Below are 4,013 nucleotides of genomic sequence, written 5' to 3'. Positions count from 1 at the left end.
TAATAAAATATAATTATAGAAAAAAAATTCATTAGAAAAATGTTATCAAATGCATTCTTGTTTAATCTATCAACTGAGGTTCCTGCATAAACTCATCTTTTGTATTTTATTAAAAAAGTATTTGCGATGAATAAATAATTGAATAAGTAAAATGCAAAAAAAAAAATAGTTATTATTGTTGTTATGGACCCTCCAGTAAGAATCAATAAATAGCTGACCTTCCAGCAGGAATTCAGAGGCAGTGAGTTGCATGGGAGGATACTGCCCATCTTTCTCCACAGAGAAGCTGTGTTTGGCAGCACAACCCCTTATTACTAAGTCACCAGAGAGCCTTAGTTATCTTTAGTTAGTGGAATTTAGAAAGTAATTGTTCTTTGTTAATTTATATAATGGAAGATATTGCTTCTATAATCATCTTATAAACTCTCCCACTTGACTCTGTATCGTATTCATTTTTCCACCAGAAATATAAGCCCTATAACAATGGGACTTCCAATCAAAAGTGGCATTATATTGAAAATAGGAAAGCCTTTATGGCCTTTCACAGCACAGAGCTGAACAAGAAAATCACTGCAGCAAATTATGCTGGTGTTTGTACATCTTCTGTGATTAAAGAAGAGAACATTGACCAACCGGTAAGTGATTCTTCCCTCCCCAAAAGAAAAGGAATACAATGGAATATAGTCAGAACATTATAAAGCATTTTTTAAAAAAATTTAGAAAGTTTTGTGTTAATAGAGATTGAACAATATTTTTTTAATTCATTCACTTAGACTGTGAATCTTGTTAGGAAAAAAATGAAGGAAATGTTGATTTTATTCCATGCTTTTTATGTTTTCAGCTGTTTTCCACCACTGGCACAACCTTTGGTCCGACAGTTCACCAGAACACACATGAGGTGACATCTCACACATGCCACGCTTCCACAAGTGTGCTTTTTTATGTATGTGCTTGCATCACATTTCCTAACATGACATTGACTAAAACAAGTTACATGCTCTATCACAGGTTCAAGAAAAAAGAAAGATACTCCAATTCCTGATGGCAGAAACAGTCAAAGTCACATTTCAAATGAGCGTGCAAACAGGGACGGGAGGGTTTTATTGTGATCCTTGCAAATAAGCTATCACACTTTCTCATGGCCAATTTTCAGATTTAGAAATCAGTGCTAATTTACTTCCATTTATCTCCATGAGCTAGGATTTTATGTATGTATGTATGTATGTATCATTATGAACTGATGACATCTTTCTTGCCCTGCTGGTGTATTTTTTAATTATTATTCTTCCTGTGATCCTAAATTATCCTATTTCATCTTGACCTCTATGTCTTTTATACATGCTTCCTTTACTCCTGAATAACTTCTTTTCATTCCAGATGTAAGAAGATGTCTCAGGCTTATAGTGTATATTCCCTGTCCCAAATGTGAGCTCTGCCATTACTTCAAGAAAGCTTGCTTCTAGACTTAAGCCAGACTATTCCAAGGCCTGATTATTTCCAGTCTGCAGTCTTTTTTGTTGCTAGATCTTGTAAATATGTTATTGAGGTGTGGGGAGGAAGGTAAATATTATAAATAGGAAAGGAAACAATGCATTCCTACTGATATTGTAAGTTTTGCTTCTTGAGGTGGTGAAAGTGCTGTGTGAAAATATTGTGTAGAAAAAAGTTGACAAAAGAACAGTACAGCGATTGCAACTAGCAGATAGGAACAAGAAATGTATAAATGTTCAAATGGGGAAGGGAAAGGGAAGAAGAAGGACAGAATAAGAAGGAGGAGAAAATAGGAACTATATAAAACAGAATGTATACGAATGACACAAACACAGTAAGCATTAATTTAAAAGGCATTGATAAATCATACTTATATAAAACACAATGTATATAAATGAATGTATAAAACAGTGTAAAGGAATGAAAAAGTCATTCCTCAATAGCAATTATGTAAAAAAATACTGTGCAAATGTATACCTAAAAAACCTTTTTGTGTTCCATTTTAGGGCTATTATTATCTCTCACCTGGTGGAAAGAGAACAATAATGCTCTGCTTGGCTTGTGGACAAGCCAGGAGAGCAAAACAGGGACTGAAGCAGCTGCTACCTGGGACCTCATTCCTCTGTGCCTCTGGCTCACAGACCCAGAAACCCTTCTCACTAGGACCCTTCAAGGCAATCACTGTGGTCAAGGTATGCAAGGATTTGAACTCCGTTAATGCATTTGTGGTAATGGTTTAGAAACTTTGATGCATTCATTATCTGCCTTGCACTCAAGTTCATCTTCATTCACCCAATTCATTTTCTCAGGATGCACCTTTACCATTCTACCTGCATTGATTTCCTTTTCCCTAATGTAATTGAAAATACATTTTCTATTAATAGTTCAATATAGCCTTTGAAGTTAATTGGGCACTTCTGCTGCTTTAATCACCTACTGACACTTTTCACTGTTCTCTGTGTTGCTTTTAGGTGAGGAAATAATGGCAAATCTTTACTAAGTGGAGCAGCTTTTTTTGCCTCTACCCACAGAGTCAACTACTTTTTCACTCGCATGAAACATTTCAGAGAGAATTTGACGTGTTGCTGCTAATGACTGTTCAGGTTGGATGCCCAGATGCACGCATCCATGTCTAATACCACTTATAGCTCCTGGAGAATAAATCTCTACCCTCTTGTGATCGTAATTTAAACTGGCACCATTTTAAGAATCCTTCCCTTCAAGTTTAGAAGTGAGAAAAGGAGCAATTCCTGAAAGGAAAGGAGCTTTCAGAGATAAGTAGCACTTCTCTCTTCTCCTGGTTCGCTTTCACCATTTCTAGAGCATTCCTTTCATGTCCCAGTTCACCTGTTGTAGGCTACAATGAATATGAACTGAAGCCAAAACTCTACAGGAGAAAGGAATCTGGTATATTGAAAAGTGTCTTAGAGAAAGGAACTGCAACCAGAGTGCTCCCTGGAGGCAAGGATGGTGAAACTTCATCTCACATATTTTGGGCATGTTGTTAGGAGGAATAGTCCTTGGAAAAAGGCATTGTGCTTGGATAGGCAGGTGGTTGGCTTACAAGAGGTGAAGCCTCAACAAGATAGATTGCCACAGTGACAGTGGGTTCAAGGATATCAGAGACGATGAGGATGGCCTGAGAGGGCAGAGTTCAGAGCTCTTGTTCATGGGAACACTATCAGTCATAGTCAACATGATGGAACCTAGCAATAACAACAGGGGCATTTGGCTTTCTTTTAAGACTAACCAAGTCCATAGCAGTAAAGCTGGTTATACTTAGAGGCTGTAGATCTTTATGAAGAGAGACCGCCTATCTTTCTCCTACAGAGGAGCTGGTCCATTAAAACTTAGAACCTTTGGCTTGGCAGTGTAACACATAGCACACTGTGTCCCAAAAGCTCCTTGCTTTAGGACTGGAGCAGTGGGGGTTAGGAGGTCGTATGAGATGACTGGAAAGGAGCTTGCATGCGTCAACGTCAGCATCTCAGCACTTTCTCCTTCACAGCAGCATTTGAGGGGAGAGCAAAAGTGAAGCAAGGGATCTCACACTCATCACTCTCTGGTCATTCCGGCTACCCCCATTCCCTGCTGATCTGTCAGTATTTGCCACTACCAAGTGCTGACACCCTAAAGTTAAGAGAATATCTGTGATGTTGGTGTTCCAGTACTTCAACCCCTGGCTTTCTCTGACCCTGCACCTTTCTACCCCAGCTCCTGTCATGAGAAAGTCAAGAGGTCAGGAACTCAAACTGGCACCACAAGTCACCTAGTGATGAGACTGGGAAAGGAATGGCAGATTCTGACCCAGTGTTCTTCCCCTACAGCATGTCATACCATTAGCATATGAAATGAACACTCATAAATATATGTTACATACATTTACTAACATAGTACATATGTTAATAAATGCATGTAACATATATTTGTGAGTGTTCATTTCATATGCTAATGGTATGACATGCTGTAGGGGAAGAACACTGGGTCAGAATCCGCCATTCCTTTCCCAGTCTCATCACTTG

At 38.5% G+C, this 4,013-nt stretch overlaps 1 protein-coding gene across 1 annotated transcript in view; it reads left to right on the top strand.

Moving 5' to 3' along the window:
- Positions 1-4,013, top strand: part of DCDC5 (doublecortin domain containing 5) — a 129,688-nt gene that overhangs the window by 74,941 nt on the left and 50,734 nt on the right. Inside the window, exons 9-10 of the mRNA XM_006883723.1 lie at positions 465-635; positions 1,998-2,183. Of these exons, the coding sequence (XP_006883785.1) occupies positions 465-635; positions 1,998-2,183 (357 nt within the window). The remainder of the gene's footprint in view (positions 1-464; positions 636-1,997; positions 2,184-4,013) is intronic.

This window comes from Elephantulus edwardii, unplaced genomic scaffold, assembly GCF_000299155.1.
Source record: "Elephantulus edwardii isolate Elephantulus edwardi_28Jun2011 unplaced genomic scaffold, EleEdw1.0 scaffold00029, whole genome shotgun sequence".
Classification (NCBI taxonomy): Eukaryota; Metazoa; Chordata; class Mammalia; order Macroscelidea; family Macroscelididae; genus Elephantulus; species Elephantulus edwardii.
The sequence above is the reverse complement of the archived record's forward strand: the minus strand, read 5'-3'. Positions and strand labels throughout refer to the sequence as shown.